The following is a 19,980-nucleotide window of genomic DNA, read 5'->3' as shown; positions in this document are numbered from 1 at the left end:
ACAGCCTCTGGGCAGAGCCAAATAAGCTCAGCACACCCCAGTCTTTCTCAAATTAATGTTGGAACTTTGTCACTTGGCTCCAATATTATTCTGGTTTGAATTTAATACCAAAGAGAACCTATCACTTTTTATGTAACTCAGGCTTCTTAGTGAGTATTGTTTGAGTGTGTCAAATGTGCACTAGATGATGTGAAGAAGCAGCAAATGTCCACACACCACTACTGGCTAAAGATGAACTTGTTTGGACATGCTTGGTCTGGCATAGCCACTTGCCATATGAGGCTACAGAGAACGGAGATGGACCAGTGTAATGAAGTAGGTTTAAATTTCAAGTTAATTACAATGTAACTAGCTACATGTGGCTATGATAAAGCATTGCTCAGTACAAGTCTGAATGTGTTTGTTTCCTTCAAGGTGCCTTACACCTGGCACCAGCTTTTACTTACCTGGTTTGCTGTTTCTTTTACACTGTTTAATTTTTGAAGTTCTGATTCCTAGCTCATTAGTGAAGTATAGAAATTTACATTTATGATTACTAGGAAAACATCACCATATTATGCTACAGGGGACTCTTGTGTTTCCAAATACTAACCTTCAATATTGCTGACATTCGAACACTCCCATAAAGCTTTGCATACTCAGTATGAGTATGAGCCATGATACTCAGTAGTCACAATCTTCCATTTGCTATCCTGCCTTTTGGTGGGCCATGTCATTCTAGAGTTTTCAAACTCCTTGGTTATTCTAGAAATGCAAATTTTGGGGTACAACCAGAACCTTAAGAATTGATATTCCTGGTGCAATAAAGCAGGTCAATCTTCTGTTTCTCTTCTTGCTAGTGTTTTTGTTGGTTTATTTTTCAAAGCAAGCAAACAAGCATTCACTTATATTGTATGAAACATAATGCCATTTATGTATGGGTTTTTGTGAGACTCTTCCTATATGGCACAAGCTATGGTTAAACTTTTCATTTTCATTATTTTTAATTATATATGTGTCTGTATGGGTGTGGACCCAAGTACAGGTACCGGAGAACAGAGTGATCAGATAGCCCTGGGAATAGTTATGAGCTACCCCATGTGCTGGGGATTGAGGGTCTCTGAAAGAAAAGTATGAACTTTTAACCTCTAAACTATCTCTCCAGTCACATCTCATCTCAATTTTTTTTATTAGCCTCCAGAGTACTGGGAAAACAGGCATAGACCACACCTAAGATCTTCCTCATTCCTTCTATCAGCTATATAGTACCTCCACCATAGATGAATGCACTGATCCCCCAGCAAGGAACTGTTGTTTTTAATATTAAAAAGACAATAAATGGTCTGAAACTTTGCAGTCATTTAAGGCAAGTGGAACTGTGGGCTTTCGCTCCCAGACATTTCATTCCCAAAAATAACGACTGAGACCAATTATTTATTAATAAATGATTAGGCCATAAGCTTTGGCTTACTTCCTAACTAGCTAGTTACTTATATGACACATTTAAATTATTCTATGTCTTCGACATAGTTACCTCTCCTCGGGCTTATTCCCCCATCTCTTCCAGAGTTCAAGGTGAATCTCTCACATTCCTCACTCTTTTTCAGACTTCTCTCTCTCCCTGCTGGATATCCCACCTTCTAATTCTGCTTTAGCTCACTGGCCATAGGCTTTTTTTTATTGACAGGTTATGCTTCCACACAGCACACAAAGATTCTCTACACAGAAAAGGCATTAAACTAAGATTCTCCTGCCTCAGCTTGAGTTCTGAGAGTACAGGTTTGTGCCACCATGCCCTGCTTAAGTTTCATCCTGCCCTCTAATTGGATTATGAAAAATATGAGCTCCACTTTCATTTTCCTGAAGACTCAATCTTAAAGCTCATTTCATTTCTTAAGTAGAATCCTAGAACTGTTGAGACAAAGAGCAAATGCTTAGTTTTGTTAGATGTTGCCAAATTCTCTACCAAAGCTGCAATGCTTTGCATTTCCATCGGCCATGTACAAGAGTCCTTGCATACCATCACTTCATGTGTTGTTTAGAGTGTTTACCAATTTTATAGGTGAGGAATTTGCTTTTCCTTATTGTTTTCTGGAAACAAAGTCTTGCTAGATAGACCTGGCTGGCCTCCAATAGGGGGCAATCTTCTGCCTCACCCTCTCAAGTGCTGGGAGTATAGGCAAGCAGCATCATATCTGCCTGTAGTGGTTTGAATATGCTTGGCCCAAAGAGTGGCACTTGGAGTAGGTGTGGCCTTGTTGGAGGAAGTGTGTCACTGTGGGGATAAGCTCTGAGACCCTCCTCCTAGCCACGGGAGCCAGTCTTCTCCTAGTGGCCTTCAGATCAAGATGTAGAACTCTCAGTTCCTCCTGTGCCATGCCTGCCTGAATGTTGCCATGCTCCCACCTTGATGATAATGGATGGAACCTCTGAACTTGTAAGCCAGCTCTAATTAAATATGTTGTCCTTTATAAGAGTTGCCTTGGTCATGGCTTCTGTTCACAGCAATAGAAACTTGACTAATACACTGGCTTTCATAGCTTTTCTTTTCTCCTTCTCCCCCCACCCCCCGCTTTTTTTTTTTTTTTTTTAGTTTTGAGGTATAATTAGCAGAAAATAACAAACATAATTATCTCACAAAACTTTCCTCCTAATCTTTGGGACCTCCTTCTCCAAATCTGCATGAGCTACTGATCAGTGTGTACCTTCTTGACTTCTTACCCTTGTCAACAATGTTAAGATTCATCCATGCTACCGTGTATACCAAAGCCCATCCTTTTCTAGTAGTGATGAGCACTGTGTAGACAAAATACAATCTTTTTTTCCTGCATGTAAAAAGCAACTTTTGTGTGGCTACTTTCTATAACTGACACAAAAGTTCTGGGTCACTTTTAGTGGCTAGATTCTTATCACCTTTCTTTTATTTCTGGCCCAACAACCCTAATGTCAAGCTCTAGTCTCCACATAAGCATGCACTATGCTAGTTTCATTTCTTTTGCTGCGATAGAACACCTTCACCAAAAGCAACTTTGAGAAACGGTTTATTTGGCTTACAATTACTGGTTAAAGTCCTTAATTTCAAGGAAGTCAGGGCAGGAACCTGAAGCAACTAGTTAGATTCACAGTGAGAAGTAGATAATGAATAAATGCATACATGGGGAATGCTCAGCTTGCTCTTAATACAGTCCAGATTCCTTTGCCTAGAGAATGGTGGTGCCCACAGTGGGCTGTCTAGCCTTAACAACTAACACAATCAGGCCAGTCCCTAAAAGACATGCCCATGAACCAAGCTGACTGAAGCAGTCCTTCATTGAGACTCTCTTCCTAGGTAATGCTAGATTTTGTCAAGTTGACAAAGCTAGCCAGCACATACTCCCTCAAATATACATGGACATCTGCATATATCTCTCCTCACCAGGAACTTAAACAAGGCACTGGCTCAATAATTACCATACCCAATCTTTCCTTCAAATTATTAAGGACCCACCCTACTTCTCAATTTTATTTTCCATTTACATTCTAACATTCCTCAAACTCTAGTTTAGTATATGGCACAGAGAAAAAACAAAACAATACTTGAAAAACACAACTGCTGTAGCTAGACAGGGGAAGAAAATCATATTTGCTATTTCAGACCAATTGATAGGACTAAAATTAAATACTACATGGTTTTATTTAGAAATAAAAGATTGCTCATTTGTACTTCATTTAAGAATTATGCCAGTTTTATCACTGCACAAGAATAAAGAGACAAGGTCTGGTGCAACTCAAGTCCTTAACAGGAAGTACTACCAAGCTGTTGATCATAATCTATGAAGTGACTCCTTGTTCACGAGAACAGAATTTTCACAAGACAAGTGTGAGAGGAAACCTAGGTAGGCTATGATATATAATCACATAAGCTGGTCCTGTAGCTTCAGGTCTCATCAGTAGGAACGGATAGCAGGAGGTACAGTGGCACAGTCAGCCTCATTCAAGGTCTTGTCAATAACAGGTCTGTACTCCAAAGTAACCTTGGAGAAAAGAGTCAGGGTGAATCAAGGCATGAAAATTTACAAACAGCCATTTCTTTTGTGCTTCTGTAAAATTAAACCATCAAGTACATTTACAGGCATGAGAATTATGTAAATTATGGTAATTCCCCCTACCCCATCTCCCTCTACAGCTTATGCTGGCCTCCAATTCAAGCTTCTCCTGACTTAGCCTCCTGCTACCAGGTGAACAGCCATCTTTGTCATGACATTCTGCTTAACTGAATGAGTCCACATAACAATGGACTTAACTTTCTAAAACCGGGAGACAAAATAAATCTTTAATTCTTTAAGTTATTTATGTCAAGTATTTTATCACAGTGATATAAAGATACTAACAGTAGCCACCACTAACTAACTACCACAAGCATCAGACATCTTATCATTGCCCAGTGTTCTTTATCTGGTACAGAAGATGAGAGCTAGTCCTATACTAAGGGTACCTGTGAACCACCCAGGCACTGGTTTCTGTTTCCAGCAAGAAGCAAAGCATGACTCACATTCTTTTTCAGTGATATCTTGGTTCTGCTAACAACTGGTTTAAAACTAGGTTGCTTTCTAAACTGGTCAACCATCAAAGGCCAAATAAATTGGCTCAGGACATCCCTGGGCTGACGTATGCCCACATACCTTCCCAGTCTTGATGTCCACATATGAGAGGGTATGCTTCCTCCAGTGTTCCCCAAATGGCCTCTTCTGCTGCCCCTGGATGGGCTTGGAGTAATCATATTCATCGATCCGCACCTGAGGTCAAAACACACCTCCATCTCTCACCAGAGAACAACATTAAAACCATAGAAAATATTAAAGATGCACAGACCAACACCAGGAAGTGGACACTGTGACAAAGGGCTTTTGGAGCCAGGAATGCAAATACACAACATCCACTTCTGCATTTCCTCTTACAACTCTGTATGTAGGTAGGTATTAGAATTAAATATCATTTATGTAATTTTTCCTTTAGCTCCATGCACTGAGATTTCTTCAGCTTTTCCCTTCAGCATTTTTTTTTTTTTAAATGGGCTTTTGTTTTGTTTTGAGACAGGGTCTCTCTACATTGCCCTGGCTGTCCTAAAACTCACTATGTAAACCAGGCTGGCCTCAAACTCAGAGATCCACTTGCCTCTGCCTCCCAAGTGCTAGGATTAAAGGAACATGCCACTACATCCAACTTAACTGTTTTCTAAGTTTAGCATCTATACTGAAGAACTTTTACATGTTAGTACACTGACTGCTAATGAAGAAAACTGCACATGGGAATAGTTTAGATGAGCAAGGGGCTCTTCAAATAAAAACCAAGATCAGATACCTTGCTGTTTCTACTGAAAACAAATATGGGAGGAGAGGCAAGAGGAGGTTTCTGACCTGAGCCAAAGGGCTAAAGCATAGCCCTAGCTGTGCATTCCTAAGTACAGTATAAGCCTCCTGAGAGTGAGCAGAATCTACCTCAAATCTTCAAAGCCTTATTTATCTTTGTTCCTAGCGGTTAACTTTGAAGAAGTTCATTGGTACATATTGGAGATATGCTTGCCCATGTCTCTTCTCATCCACTTGATCACTGCGGGTTAAATCAATACATGTTCATAGCAAATGAAAACTTGTGCTTAGCTTACTTTTCTAGTTACTCACCATCCTGCACTGTCCAGAACCTATGCACCCATCATGGAAAGTCTAACTCTTTAGTTGATGTATTCATCCTGAACTTGGAGCTACACCCAAGCTTCTCGTGTTTTCCACCATCACATGTAGAATCCAACATGTGTGTTTTGTACAGACAATAGTCTGCATGAAAATCATGGCCAGCACAGATCAAGACAGGTCTGCTCTGATGGCTCGATAAGTCAGCATTTCCTGACGTGGCCACTGGCCGCACTTTACCATTAGCCCTGTAAGAACTAGGCCTGTTCTTACACATGCTGCATGGGCTGACTCAAAGCAAGAAAAAGGTCTGAGAGTAAGAATATGAATCGAATATTGAAGAGAAAAGTGTTTTCCTTGATTTTGTTTTGGGAAAATAAGTGAAAGAGAAAGCAAGCAGGGATGAGAAGAACTGAGTGGGCAGTGTCAGGTCAACATGTATCTTGAAGACATACTTTGTAATCTTCCCTGGCATGAGCTCCCCGTGACTCCTTCCGGGCTTCTGCACCATATATGGTCTGCAATGCGCAGAGCATCAGATTCTGTAGCTCCAGGGTCTCCACCAGGTCTGTATTCCAGACCATTCCTGGGGATACACAAGAACCCATGAGAGACAAATAGGACCCAGTCACGTAGGAACTCTAAACTTACTAGCAACATACAGCTGTGGGAAGAAACAGCTGGACAGCAAGCATGGAATAAGGTAGTGGTAAATGGGACAGATAGCAGCTTATCCCAAACAAGGCAGTATCCTCTCAGAGGACTGCTGACTTACCCCTGTCAAATGTCTTTAGATGCTTTAGGTCTCCATATAGCTGGCTGATTTTTTCACAGCCTTCTTGCAATACACTTCCCACACGGAACACTGCAGCATGGTTTTGCATCGACTATAATAAAATACCATTACAAACTTTTAATTACAGACTTTAAAAAAGACAGGCAAAAACTCTTACAACTTTAGATTTTCAACATTTAATATATTTATACAACTTAAACTAGGCTATGAATTAGACTTATGACAAGAGTTAAATTAGACTATGAATTAAATTTAAACTTAAAGTACTTTTTTCCTGGAGAAAGGGTCTTACTATATATGCATGTGATCTTCCTATTACAGTCTCCCAAGTATGCCACTTTACCTTAGTAAAAATGAAATTCTGATTACACTTAAATATGTTTCTATATATATTATGTCTCTCACAACAAATCTGTATGTCACTTAAAATTATTTTACTTCTCTGGCAGCATTTCTGGAACATAACCATCCTAGTGTCCAGTGGGCTAGCAGTGGTGGGTACAAAACTGGGAGATCATGAGGGTAAGGAGGAACCAAGACCTGGGAACCCTGGGGCCAGGTGCTGTGCCACACTGTTTTAGGGGCTGGGTTAGCTCCTGCCCATTTCACTCTCTCCACTTTCTGACTTTGTTATAGTAAAACAAGATTCAGTCTAAGGACATTTCTCTCAGAGCTGAAAGGGCTAAGTAAAGCAGCACAACTAGTTCTGGAAAATGAAAGGTGAGCGAGGGAGCTATGCTGGCTTCTAAGTGACCTGGGATGCAGTTTCTGATGGTCTTCTCCTTCTTATTGGCTGGAACACACATGACAGGCAGTCCTAGTCTGAAGATGATGTCAAGCTCACATAAAGGATTGTCAGAGAAAGTCAAGTCCCTGGTGCTAAAGCTGCAACTTATTTCTGCCCTAAATTAATAACTCCCATGTTCCATATGGAAAGAAATACTTCTGCATGAGAGGCTCCTGATCACTTCTATACTCTGCTTGGCAAAATGAGGAACAGGTTCTCCTGCTGTCAATCCCAAGCACTAATGCAGGGTGGCTGTCACTATGTCTGTTCCTACCTTCTGCATGCTGAGGCGTAGTTCAGATGTTCTTATACTTCCATCGGCAAATCTCAACTTGTCAAGATTCATAACTGATTCTTCTCCAGCATTTGCTTTAATTGGAGGAACTTTATCACCTTAAAAGAAAGATGGAATTTAACTTTCGAAATCACTTTTGGGGGAAAAAAAAGAAAGAGATGTTGAATAACACTCAAATTGTATCGTAGCCATTCCAGAAGTCTGGAAAGCACAGACATAATCTAAGCCAACATTGTCTTGGCACCGACCTAAGGAATGAGATACTGACTCAGTCAGTTCTTAAGAACATATACAGAAGAAAAGATTTTGCCATTAAGTAGATAAACAGTTTTGAAACTAAGAGACCTGTATGTGATCAGATTTACTGTTACTCTAGTGAAGAAACTGGTTACCCTTAAGATAATGATCTCAATTTGAGATGTTAGCCTCACACTTTTTTCATGAAGGGATATGGGAAAAAGCAGATTTCCTCTATGATCACTAAGCAAATTCCCAGCAATAAATAAAGACTATGCAGGCTCCTGAACAGAATAGCTTGAGGGCTTGAAGAGAATACATACCAGGCCTGCAAGATTCTGCAATGCTGAGGGCACATGCTCGGCCAAAGACTACAAGGTCCAAAAGAGAATTTGCTCCAAGCCGGTTGGCACCATGCACCGAGGCGCAGGCAGCCTCTCCACAGGCATACAGACCAGGCACAATCTGATCCTGGCCATTCACATGCTTCAGCACCTGCAGGGATATGTCAGGTGAGGCAACAAAACACACACACTTCCACACGCTTGCTTCCTGGCAGACTCCCCATGCCTGAAGTAACAAAAGTAAAATGGCATCTTCTCTGCTCCATTCGCTTTAGTACATTCCCAGTTCTCCTTCTGCTCTACAACTTGTGCTGTTTGCTACCAACAGGTCAGAGTGTCAGTCACTCTGATTGCACTAACCAACAGGTCACAGGGTGTTTTAGGTTCCCCAGAGTGTCAGTCACTCTGATTGAACTAAGGACTGTGGCAGATGGTGGAACACCTAAAGGGATGAGGAAAACAGGATCTCTGTTAACCAGGAGTCCAAACCAGAAGGACCAGCTGATAAGCACTTGTGAACTGCTTATAACCCAAGTACCAATTGTATATATAGATCACTAACTTAAAAGTTCACTGTAAAAGTTTTAAATAATATAGAAAAGCAACTGTAAAATGAAAACAGTGCATAGTATTATAGGTATAGGGGAATTAGCATTCTATTGGTTATTACCAAGTAGATGCAAACCCAAGAACATAACCTAGCCTCTCACTGCCTGGCAGGTATGGCATTTTATAATTAACGTTAAACTATCAAATACACTGCATTTTTGCTTCTGTGTTTCTAAGCTCTAAACGGATTTTTGTGCAGTAGCCTTGTCACTATCACCTGTCCCTTGTAGTTAGTGGGAATCCCACCCATGTTGTAATGCACAGTGGGGAGGACTGGGATGGGTTCCTTAGTGACATCCACACCAGCGAAGATCATGGCCGTCTCTGAAATTCCAGGCAGACGTGTGGCCAGCTGCTCAGGGGGCAGATGATGCAACTGCAGGTAGACGTGATCTTTCTCAGGGCCACAGCCTCTGCAAATAAACACTGTAACATGAGGCAAAGAACGGTAGGAAAGAGCTAATTAAAATCACTATGTGAGACTGAACGATCTTTGATCTTGAGGAAATTTTCACCTGCATCTATGGTCAGTGACACTTTTTTAATCATAGTGTGTCAGGAACACTTCTATGCAAGGACACAGCCAAGAATAGAAGCCTATACTCAGCAATCTTACATCCTTGCCTTGGGTGTTATGATTTCCTATGTTTTCCTTGGTACATGTATTAGAAAGTTTCCCATAACTCACCAGACTTCTGAGTTTTAAATTAAAGTGTCAAACCCACATTAAGTCCCTAGATTAAAGCCAGGCACTTGGAACTTAAGGCAATTTCTCTAAAAGACAAGTGACACACAAGCCCTGAAGAACATCTGCCAAGACACCTGTAGTACTGAATAAAACAAAGTAACTCCTAAAGCTGAGTATTGGCTGAGTCTGTGACTCTCATGCTCATACCAAGAATATATGATGATACACCTACACACATGCTGGTGTGAAGAAGACTCTCAAAATGTATGTCTTTAAGGATGTAAACTAACACGTTAGTCAGAAAACAATGGAGCAGCTTTGTTCTCTGACCCTGACCCTGAGGGCAGGGCACCTGTCTGCAAAGGTAGATGTGACCTAATGGCTACCAAAGAGAAAAGAGGACACGTTTATCCACCTGCCTACACTCCTGTATCCCTGGAGGAGAATTACAGACCTTCCTTCACGGATCTCAAGAGTCATGGATCGAGACACAACATCTCTTGATGCCAGGTCCTTGGCAACAGGGGCATATCTCTCCATGAACCTTTCACCTTGACTGTTGATGAGAATACCTCCCTCTCCACGACACCCTTCTGTGATGAGGCAGCCAGCACCATATATACCTGTAAAAATCCAGGTGATTAAATGTTTATAAATAAACAAGGACTAGGAAACTACTTCAAATGGTTAATTCTTTTTTAGAAGCCACTTTTTTGGGAGAAAAGGAAAGGAGACACAAAGACTGTTAAACTCAAAATAAGAAGAAAAGTCAAGTAGGAGGAGGAATGTGTGTGACAAGGAGCAGCAACAAACCAGAAAGAAGGACTGGCAGCTCACTCACAGGGTCTAACCCATACTCTCATTAAACATCATCCACGCTTAGTAGACTTAATTTTTTTAAATATATCTTTATACCAAGAAATGTGGTAACACGTTTAGGCAGGAATAAAACAGCTTAGAGAATTTCTATCTTAAGTACCGAAACAGCAAAAATTATTTTAATGGTTAATATTTACACTTGTATCAAGTCTAAACGTTCACTCATTACAGGTCTATGATGGATACTAAGAAGTCTATCCTCAGAGACCAAAAAAAAAAAAAAAAAAAAAAATCAGTAACTCATTTAAGTTAGAGAGCTATTAAAGGGCAAAGCCCAAATTCAAACCCGAGGAGCATGATGAAGTTTCTTGATATAATTCTGTGTCTTTCAGTATAAGGAAAAACAAGGAACGTCAAGTACTGAGTTTTAAGGGACAAGACTAAATAAGGGTTATTTTAAAGCTAATTTTCCTTTTATATGCCCAAAAGGCTACATGCTCTAGAAGTGCTTTTCACTTTTCATAGCTTCAGTAACATCCGTTGGGTAGTTTCTTATATATTGTAAAGAAAGCATAAAAGATGGAGTGCTAAACACAGTACATGACTAGCTCCAGACAGAAATTGAAGAAAACTAACTCACTTGTTTTTCATTCTCTATCTCTGCTCATCTCTATCCTCTGACAGGATGAGCTAATAATTTCTCCCATAACTAGCTCTTTCCCTCTTCCAAATCTAAACCCTAATTTGGCATCAGGTGCAATCTGGTCTAACTTTACATTCCTCTTAACACAGGTACCTAAGCCCCTGAAACCAAAATCTATTATGAACTGCCTTTATGGAACCAGGAGAAACCCTCCTCAAGGATTCAAGGTGGGAGAAGTGCACCACAAAGCAATGAATAGGTATTCATGCTTAAAATACACAGAGGAACCCAGAGCCAGACAGGCATCCTGTCCTACCTGTGGGGTGGAACTGAACAAATTCTAAGTCCTGGCAAGGCAAACCAGCCCTAGTGACCATGGCTGTGCCGTCCCCTGTGCTGGTATGGGCAGATGTACAGCTGAAGTAGGTTCGCCCATAGCCCCTGAAAACAGAAAATAGTGACTGTAAGTATCAATCCACACCAAACCTCTTCTTATATAGTGAAGTCTCTGAGGCACCAACCTTTAATAACCCCTTGGTTATAATGTACTCTGATGTACTCTGACCCATGCATATATATACATGGCACACAATACTTGGAGGCCACATTTGTGATGTTTTTACCATGGGATGGAGACTGGGAGACAGAGAAGAGAATTTTTTTTTTCTTTTTTGTTTTGTATTTTGGTACTCTGTGCTTTATCTTCAAAGGATTTTCCTGATATGGATATATAGCTTTTATAATGAGTCTTAGTTATAGTTTCTTTTTGTTGTTGTCATTGTTGTTTTGATTTTTTGAGACAGGGTTTCTCTGTGTAGCCCTGGCTATCCTGGAACTCACTCTGTAAACCAGGCTGGCCTCGAACTCAGAAATCCTGACTCTGCCTCCCAAGTGCTGGTATTAAAGGTGTGAGCCACCACTGCCCGTTAGTTTTGGTTTCTAGTGCTGTGAAGAGACAACATGACCACAGCAATTCTTGTTTGTTTTTTGTTTTTCGAGACAGGGTTTCTCTGTGTAGCCCTGGCTGTCCTGGAACTCACTCTGTAGACCAGGCTGGCCTCGAACTCAGAAATCCACCTGCCTCTGCCTCCCAAGTGCTGGGATTAAAGGCGTGCGCCACCATCGCCCTGCCACAGCAATTCTTATAAAGGAAAACAATTAACTGAGGCTGACTTACAAGTTTTGGTCCATTGTCATCATGGTGGGAAGCATGGCAGCATGCAGGCAGGCATGGTGCTGGAGAAGGAGCTGAGATCTACATCTTAATCTTCAGTCAGCAAAAGAAGACTGCCACACTAGGTCTAGCTGAAGTACATGAAACTCTAAGCCTGTCTCCATAGTGATATACTTCCTCCAACAAGGCCATACCTCCTAATAGTGCTACTCCCTGTGGGCCAAGCATTCACACACACACACACACAAACACACACACACACACACACACACACACACACACACACACACACACACACGAGTCTATAGGAGCCATTCCTAGTCAAACAACCATATAATGAAAAAAATTTAAATATTTGTTAATTTGTTATTTTCTTTTACTATTTCTCCCCCAGCTTTACTTTACATTTGTAAGATGTCCACATGATCTGATAATGTATACTGGCAACCAACTTCTACAACCAATTTCATTAACACATAACTTTACATAACTATCCTTTCTTTGTGGGCACTTAGGACTCTTGGCAACTGTATCATTACTGTAGCCAATATATTATTAGATTTCAGAAACTGCTCATCTCATGACTCAAATTGTTTTTATTTGAATATAAATTTCCCCTATAGTCTCATGTTGAAAAGGCTTGGTCCATGGCAACTTGCACTATCTGGGAAGCAGTGAAGCCTTTACGGCATAAGGGTTTATTGGAGAAGGCAGATCTCTCGGGGTATGTCCCTAGAAATATATAGTCCTGGGCTAATGTCTTTCACTTTTTGTCATGAAGTGAAGAGCTGTCCCCCATGACATACTTGTCCTGCTCAAATACATGAATCCATATTCCATGGACTGAACCTGCTGAAATCATTAGCCAAAATAAACCTTTCCCTGCATATTGTTGTGTTTGTTTACAGTGAGGGTCTGGCCATGGTGAGTACTACAGCAAACATGTGCACAGCTGATATATTCATGATGTGATTATGCTGACTTCATCCCCTTTGCATATACTGCTATGGTGGGACTGCCACACCATGTTAGTTTCATTCTTCTGGCTTCAGGTACAAGAGTTTGTGTGTGTAGGCTTGATGTTAATAATGGGTGTCTTTCTTGATTGCATTATATTTTATTGGAGCCAAGGGCTTGTCAACTAGCTAGCTAGTCTCTCTAGCTAGCATATGCTGCAGAATCCCTACTCTGCCTCCTAAGTCATGAAACTGCAGACAGGGCCATACTTGCTCAGTTTTATGTGGGCTCTGGGCATCCAAGGTCTGATATTTATGTGTAGGTGGCAAGTCTACCAAAGCCTCAGTGTCTCTTGCCTATAAAGCCTCAGTCTTCTTTAGTTTTTCGAGGCGCTTCCACAATAACTACCAATGTATACTCCCAATGGCCTTTAGACTTTTAGGGTACTTTTACTATCTTTTTATTTTTTTTTAAGATTTTATGTTTATGTGTCTGTGTATGAGTTATGCAACAAGCGAGTCAATGCCCAAAGTGTCTACCTCAAAGCTGGAGTTACAGGAGTTGTGAGCCTTCTGAAGTGAATGCTGGGACCAGAACTTAGGTCCTTTGCCAGAGTAGCAGCTCTTAATACTAAGCCATCTCTCTACCCATTGTTTTAAGAAAAAAACAAACAAAACAAACAAAAAAGAACAGGCACTGCCATGGCATGTGTGTGGGAGTCAGAGGAAAACTTAAAAGGAGTTTCTCTGTTGGTTCTGGAAATTGAATTCAGGTAGATTGTCAGACTTGTATGGCAACTGCTTTTACCCAGTATGGTGGTTTGATTAAAAATGGCCCCCATGAGCTCATATATTTGAATACTTTGTCCCCAATGAGTGGAACTGTTTGAGAAGGTGTGTCACTGGGGTGGGCTTTGATGTCTCAAAAGACTCTGGATTCTCTCTGCCTCATGGTAGTGGATCAAGACTGAGCTCTCAGTTGCACCTTTACTCCACCTTCATGGATTCTTGTTCTCTAAAACTGGAGGCTAGATTTAACATTTTCTTTTATAGGTTGCCTTGGTCATGGTATTTTATCAAGTAACTTAGAAGCAACTAAGACAGCTGGCGGCTTTTTCTCTACATCTTCATCAACATTCACTATCATCTGTCTCATTACATTAACCATCTTTACAAACGTGGATGTGACCTGACTCTGCAGATGTTTAACAGTGGTGAGCTCTTTCATAAATCTGCTGACCAAGTGCAATCCCTCCATCCTGGAAAAACATCATTCAGGTTCTATACCTATTTAAAAATGTTTGTTTACTCAAACTTTCTTTCCTTTTCTTTTCTTTTTTGGCGGGAAGAATGGTGGTAAAGGAGAATGAATCCAGGACCATATGGATTCTAGACAAGCAAATACTCTACAACTGAGATATACCTTCAGCTCAAAACTTTAAAAATGGTAAAAATGAAATGATATAAACTGAAATGTCCTTATTTTCATCATGCAAGCAAATAGTACTTTTTAGTACTTCTTGATTCTAAGAATCAGTATACACAGTAATTAAGAAAGCAAGAAAGTTTATCTGAAAATACCATATGACTCTCCAAGCTTATTATTTATATAAGAACAGGTAAAGTAAGCTTTATAATGCCAAATTGTGCCCTATTGTGCTCAGAGAACATCTATATTGTGACAAAGGTAGGTACCAAGGCTGGGAAATGAGGTGACATGAGGTCACATGAAGTGACATGAAGACCTACATCTGAACCATTTTATTTAACAAAAAAGCAAACACCCCTGTCCCCATGCTGACACTCAACTTTTATATAAGAAATTAAATACAGTAAAATCCTACCCAGTAGCAATAACAGTGTTCTTTGCTCTTATTCGGTGTATGGACCCATCTTCTATGCACAGTGCGATGACACCACGGCACTCCCCATTTTCCATCAGAAGATCCAGGGCAAAATATTCCACAAAATAACTGGTGTCATATCGCAGAGACTGTAAGGAAAGGATCTTACATTTCAAACTGCATTTAACATTAAGATTAAACCAACACTCCAGTGTGGCCAGACTTAGGTCTGTAGTAGGCAGTGCTGATACGCTCATTTCCATGGACAGAGCAGACTCAGCACTGGACAATGCTACCAGGTGGATTTAATAGTCCTAATGGCTAATGCAAGGAGCTATAAAGAGCATAGACAAACTCTTAAAACAACCACAGAACAAGCACATACTGTCATATATTTTTTTTCCAGTGTCCTCAGCCTAAAGGAAGATACTGGTGCTCTAATACTTGCAATGTTAACCAGTTGTCACTACCTTCTGAAGACAGAGCTCATATTATTGATTATCTGGACATGCCAAAATAGGCTATCTAGTGTAGTGTTTCTCAACCTACCTACTGCTGCAACCCTTTAATACAGTTCCCTCATACTGTGGTGACTCTTAACCATAAAATTATTTTTGTTGCTACTTCACAACTATAATTTTGCTACTGTTATGAATGGTAATATAAATAGGTGTTTTCCAGTAGTCTTTTGTGGGTCGCAACCCATAGGGTCAACCACTGATCTAGTGACTAATGTCCCTCAAGAGTTCATCCAGTTAAATGGTGAAGTATTAAAACATACCAATCAGTTCAGTAACTTAGAGGTGATAAAAGCGCATTAATATACTTAGTGCTCATTAAGGGGCTGGCCACTGGGAGTCTAATCACGCATGCCCCAGTGAGTATATGGACAAAAAATATTGGACTTGTTTTCCTCTTCGGTGGGAGAATCTAGGAGGTTGCACAGGATGGTGGGTAGACCTGGGAAGACTGAGCCGTGATTGTGATTGAGGTACATGATATGAAATTTCCCCTCAAAAAAAATCAATAACAGTATTATGTTAGAAAGAATACTCCAGGCAGTGGTGGTGCACGCCTTTAATCCCAGCACTTGAAAGGCAGAGGCAGGTGGATTTCTGAGTTTGAGGCCAGCCTAGTCTACAGAGTGAGTTCCAGGACAGCAAGGACTACACAGAGAAACTCTGTCTCGAAAAACCAAAAGAAAGAAAGAAAGAAAGAAAGAAAGAAAGAAAGAAAGAAACAAACAAACAATACTTCCTCTGTTCTTGGCATGTTATGAAGCACAAATTCAAGTGATGATTATTACCAACTCAACTTTCCAAAACAGACACAAGGAATAACGTATGTCTTAGAGACAGCTTTTCAAAATACCTGGTCAATACTTTCAGATTAAATAATTATTTCAGGTACCTTACTATTTGTGTTAGTTTTTTGTCAATTTGATAGACTAGAATCATCGAAGAGAGAACCTCAACTGAAGTACTGGAGGCATTTTCTTTACTGAGGATGTGAAGGGGCCCAGCCACTGGGTGTGGTACCATCCCATGGCAGGTCTAGGGCTGTATAAAAAAGTTGGCTGAGCAAGACATAGGGAACAAGCCACAAGCAGTTTTCCCAAGGATTCTACAGCAATCCCTTCCTCAGGTTCTTGCCCTGACTTCCCTTCACAATGGACCAAAACTATATAAAGTAAAACAAACCCTTTCCACTCTAAGCTGCTTTTGGTTATAGTCTTTGTCACAGCTATCAAGGTAGAACATTACTGTTTTTAAAAAACAACCCATGGGGTGACTGCCTCCTGTCCTATGACATTTCCACTGTTAACATAAATACCATCCTTTACCACCAAGTCAGCCTTACTCTTCCATACAAGGTGTGTAAGAGTGAGTGGCCTGTCCGATCAGCCACACAGCAACACCGATGAGCCTGCCCGCCTTTCCCAAACTTGAGGCTCTGTCCGCCAAATGCCCGCTGATAAATCTTCCCATCTTCAGTTCTGCTAAATGGCATACCATAATTTTCTAGCTGTGAAACACAAAACAAGCAAAAATATATTACCTTAAACAAGTAAAAATACTCATTTTTGTACCAAATTTGCACCAAACCCAAAATCATATTCTATAAAAACACTGATAATTCAGGGAGAAAACACAAATCTTCTTAAATGAACTGAATAGTTACAAGAAAAGCTTTCCTCATTGGTTCATCATTACCAGGGATGGGACCCTAGAGCTCAATTGCAGTAGGCATGCATTCTCCAAGCGCCTTATCCACAGCCCTCCTTTTTTTTTTTTTTTAATTTATTTTTTTTAAAGATTTATTTATTTATTTCATGTATGTGAGTACACTATAGCTGTCTTTAGATACACCAAAAGAGGGCATGGGATCCCCATCACAGATGGTTGTGAGCCACCATGTGGTTGCTGGGAATTGAACTCAGGACCTCTGGAAGAGCAGTCAGTGCTCTTAACCGCTGAGCCATCTCTCCACTCTTCTATTTTTATGGATTCTTTTGTAATACAAGCAGAGAACATACACAATGACCCAAGCGTTTCCCTTCAGTTACCTCAACCACGGAGGCAGGAGCTTGCTCTGTCATGTAATGAATGGCATCCTGATCCCCCAGCCAGTCAGAGCCTTTCACGGTGTCATAGAAATGCCATCTCCAGTTGTCCTCTTCCATGTTCCCCAGAGCAGCATTGATACCTCCCTGGAAACACCATACAACTGAATATATGTCTTAACAGCCTCTGCAGCCAACCTCCTCCCTTAGATCTGATTCAGAGAAAGCAAACTCCTTATGTGGTGACTCTTCATGAGGGTTAAGGGGCAGTAAGGCAGGACAGACTCCAAATCATGAGACTTCCTGAGTAATAGGTGACTTAATCTTTATTTGCGATGGGAATGTTGTTTGATCTCCAGGCCTGTAAAGACTAGAAAAGATCCTTATAACTTACCCATTGCTTATCTACCTGACAACTAAAGGTGTTCAACAAATCTATTTGGAAATTTTATACGTAGAGTCTCACTGTATAACCTAGCTTAGAACTTACTTTGTAGACAAGGCTGGTCTTGAACTCATAGAGATCTTCCTGCCTCTGCTTCTACCTCCTTCCAAAGTGCTAGAATTAAAGGTTAGGGTCTAGCCTCCAACTTATATTTCAATTCATCCTTTTTATATAATCTTTTTTACAAGAGAAGGCACCCTAGTATGATTTGATTGTTTTTCAATGGTTTATGTATCAGGAGACATAATACACAGTACAATGGTGGACCCTTTGGCCTTTGGGGATATGTACTCTTAAAGAGGAATTAAAGTAGTTTTTACTAGACCTTAGATAGTTCTTATAAGTGTTCCTGTAAAAAAGCAAGACTAGTCCAGTCATTGAGCCACTGCTGTGGACTCAGCTGCCTCCCACTCCAGACTCTGGACTCCTACTCCTATCTTCTCCATAATCCCTGCTGTATTGTATCCTGTCTTCCTCCCTCCTACCCTTCTCCTAAAGCTGCCTTCTGAAGGGTTTCTACCCAGGAAAAGAAATCATATCCTATGACTGCTATCCAGAGCCTCCACTCTTTTGACCCCTTTGCTGATGTAAGTAAGGGTGATGACCTCCTTTCTGCAGGCACTGAAGATTATACCCATATAAGAATTCAACAGAGAAATGGCAGGAAGACCCTTATTACTGTCCAAGGGATTGTTAATGATTACCATTAAAAGGAACTAGTAAAGGCATTTAAGAAGAACTTTGCCTGCAACTACACTGTAATTTAGCATCCACAATATGAAGAAGTAATTCAGCTCCAGATGACAAGAACACATGCCAATTTCTGAAAGAGACTAGACTGGCTAAGGACAATCAGCTGAAGGTTCATGGGTTTTAACTGCTGTGACTCTCTGAAGCTTACATGAGAATTTTCTTGCAATGAGTAAAATTTCCCTTTTATCCCTTGTCATAGGTTTAAAAACCTCAAAGCCTGTATAATGTAACAATTTGGGGTCCGCTTTTAATCCGGACTAGTGTAACTCCTTCATGCAATAAACTAAAAAGAGCCATGTTGCTTAGTCTTCAAGTCCCTCATTTAAACAGGTCAAGCAGTAAGCCCTGGCAGCTTTCATCCTGAAACAGAACAATAACAATGTTTGAGCCAAACATAAGAGTCCCCTGCCCTAAGAGAATATGACCACTTAAATGGCTGAGGTCTAAGTGAAGCTGAATAGTACCACACCAGCTATACCACTAGAGGGAGTCCCTGACAGTAAAAGGAACCCTGGTGTCTGACTAGGTAGGCAGAATTTAGAAAGGGCCACCTTTCTAAGAGGTCATAAACATCTTGCTTGCCACCAGGGCCATCTTTTAAACCAGATACATCCTATCTAAGGGAAATTGAAACAACTGAAGGGTGAAGCCAGCCTGGTATTAGTTAACCTTAGGCAAGAAAATACCAAACTGATGCCATAGGTCACGTGGTTAGCTGCAGAGGTTTCAAATCACTAGCAGCAGCTGCCCAGTGTCATATACAATAACAAACTTGTTTTGTTATTTCAGTTTGAATTTTTTTTCTTTTCCCTTCCAGTTTTAATGTTATGTAAGGTATTTAAACCTTTATTTAAATAAAACTTGTTTTTAGGAAAAAAACCCAAAACCCAAGACTAAGTCCATCCATTTTCTGGTCTCCTGTCTGGTAACATGACTTCTTCCTCTCATAAGATCGTATCACGGTGGTATCTGCCATGCTTCACTGCTGGCAAGGGACCCCTCACCAAAGGCCAAATGCATAGGGCTACCCAATTTCTGGACTTTAAAATCTCTTTCTTGATGTTACCAAACATTGATTATTGTTTTATAACAACAGGAATAAATACACAGATCTTACTTCCTTCTTTTCTCAATTGTTGTTCAGTAAGCTTTGTAAAAGCTGACCTCAGCTGAATTTTTTCCCTTTTCATTACTACTGTGCCTTCATATTCCCAGTTATGGTATCTTTCAGCTTAGATGAGTCACAAGGAAGAAATAAGAACCTTGTGGGAACTAAATAAATGTTAGTTACTTTCTTTTCTTCTTTATTCAACCCCTCCAAGGTAAAGCCAAGATGATCCTGATAACTTTTAGTTACATATTTATAGCAGGATACAAAA

General features: G+C 40.5%; 1 protein-coding gene and 1 pseudogene across 1 annotated transcript in view; one reads left to right on the top strand and one right to left on the bottom strand.

Annotated features, from left to right (window-relative positions):
• Positions 1 to 3,633: 3,633 nt before the first annotated feature.
• The window catches only part of Sdha (succinate dehydrogenase complex flavoprotein subunit A), a 25,412-nt gene continuing 9,065 nt past the window's right edge, over positions 3,634 to 19,980 (bottom strand). Inside the window, exons 4-15 of the mRNA XM_034523328.2 lie at positions 17,407 to 17,550; positions 16,701 to 16,865; positions 14,841 to 14,989; positions 11,183 to 11,307; positions 9,859 to 10,027; positions 8,934 to 9,129; positions 8,087 to 8,258; positions 7,506 to 7,624; positions 6,424 to 6,535; positions 6,104 to 6,234; positions 4,641 to 4,754; positions 3,634 to 3,992 (exon numbers count right to left, since the gene is read on the bottom strand). Of these exons, the coding sequence (XP_034379219.1) occupies positions 3,906 to 3,992; positions 4,641 to 4,754; positions 6,104 to 6,234; positions 6,424 to 6,535; positions 7,506 to 7,624; positions 8,087 to 8,258; positions 8,934 to 9,129; positions 9,859 to 10,027; positions 11,183 to 11,307; positions 14,841 to 14,989; positions 16,701 to 16,865; positions 17,407 to 17,550 (1,683 nt within the window). The 3' untranslated portion in view covers positions 3,634 to 3,905. The remainder of the gene's footprint in view (positions 3,993 to 4,640; positions 4,755 to 6,103; positions 6,235 to 6,423; positions 6,536 to 7,505; positions 7,625 to 8,086; positions 8,259 to 8,933; positions 9,130 to 9,858; positions 10,028 to 11,182; positions 11,308 to 14,840; positions 14,990 to 16,700; positions 16,866 to 17,406; positions 17,551 to 19,980) is intronic.
• LOC117723773 (eukaryotic translation initiation factor 1 pseudogene) lies at positions 18,314 to 18,725 on the top strand (annotated as a pseudogene).

The sequence above is a fragment of the Arvicanthis niloticus genome, chromosome 19 (assembly GCF_011762505.2).
Source record: "Arvicanthis niloticus isolate mArvNil1 chromosome 19, mArvNil1.pat.X, whole genome shotgun sequence".
Lineage (NCBI taxonomy): Eukaryota > Metazoa > Chordata > Mammalia > Rodentia > Muridae > Arvicanthis > Arvicanthis niloticus.
The sequence above is the reverse complement of the archived record's forward strand: the minus strand, read 5'-3'. Positions and strand labels throughout refer to the sequence as shown.